This window comes from Oxyura jamaicensis, assembly GCF_011077185.1.
Source record: "Oxyura jamaicensis isolate SHBP4307 breed ruddy duck chromosome 3 unlocalized genomic scaffold, BPBGC_Ojam_1.0 oxy3_random_OJ64921, whole genome shotgun sequence".
In the NCBI taxonomy this organism is placed as follows: Eukaryota; Metazoa; Chordata; class Aves; order Anseriformes; family Anatidae; genus Oxyura; species Oxyura jamaicensis.
The window spans coordinates 37-1,107 of NW_023303645.1; the positions used below are offsets into that span (position 1 = coordinate 37).

The window sequence follows — 1,071 nt, forward strand, 5'->3', positions numbered from 1 at the left end:
GGCAGCCGCCGTGCTGTGCCCAGCCACGCAGCATCCCTGCGGCAGCACGGCTGGCTGCAGGTGGTGCTGGGGGCTGGCCGCCAGCACAACCCCAGGGTTCCCCGGAGCCCAAACCTGATGATTTGCAGAATAAAAAGAATCACAAGTGGGGAGGAGCCGGGCTGGGGGACTGCTGCAAGCCATGGCAGGGCTGAGACCCGCGGCATGACCGGGCGCTGGAGCTGGCAGCGACCACAGCCGGGCAAGGCGGCCAGCTGCCGTCTGCCTGGCCACGAGGCTGATTCGGTGCCCGGGAGCTGCTGCCCCGCGCCAGCCCGTCCCCAGCCGGGGGGGATCTGAGCCCAGAGCCCTCCCCGTGCTGGCAGCAGACCCACCGGGGCCAGTGGGTGAGCGGGAGCCCCGTGCCGGGCGGTACCTTGGTGCCATGGTAGAAGTCATCCACGCAGGTGGCGTTCATGAAGGTCTGGTGGAAGTGGGTGCTGGTGTCGATGCCGCCCGGGATGACGAGCTTGCCGGTGGCGTCGATGACCTTGGCCCCGCCGGGGATCATCAGCTCGCGGCCGACTTGCTGGATGATGCCGTTCTCGATGTAGACGTCCGCCTCCAGCGTGCAGTCGTCGTTCACCACCTTCCCCCCCTTGATGAGGATCCGCATGGTGGCCGCGTTGGCGAGCATGGCTCTGCAAGCAGGGCAGGGGGGTCAGCCCCGCGCCGCCCCCCATGCCCGGGGGGCGGGCTCAGCCCCACTGCCTGCCCCCGGGGGTCCCAGGCCGGCTCTGCGCTGTGCCCCCCCGGCGACGTGCCGGTGGGCGGGCAGGGCTCCGGGCAGCCCCGTGGCTGCGTGCCCGCCGTGCCGGGCCATGTCAACACCGGATTATCCCCGGGAAATCCACGGGGTGGGGGGGCCGCCGGGTGCTGAGTCAGGGCCTGCCTGCCCCACCAGCCCCCCTGCTCTGGGGACCTGCACCCCAGTACCGCCCAGCCCATGGTCCCATAACCCCAGGGGGGCCCCCAGCCACCCCCCTGGGCACGGGGCTCTCAGCCCCTGCCACAGACCTCTGTCAGGGGTGG

At 71.5% G+C, this 1,071-nt stretch overlaps 1 protein-coding gene across 1 annotated transcript; it reads right to left on the reverse strand.

The window, feature by feature from the left end:
* Window positions 1-374: 374 nt before the first annotated feature.
* Window positions 375-693, reverse strand: LOC118157090 (dihydropyrimidinase-related protein 5-like; the record flags this gene model as incomplete). The annotated part of the gene is made up of 1 exon (XM_035311330.1): window positions 375-693. A coding segment is annotated over exon 1 (302 nt), but the record flags the coding sequence as incomplete, so codon positions are not given.
* Between the last annotated feature and the right edge of the window lie 378 nt (window positions 694-1,071).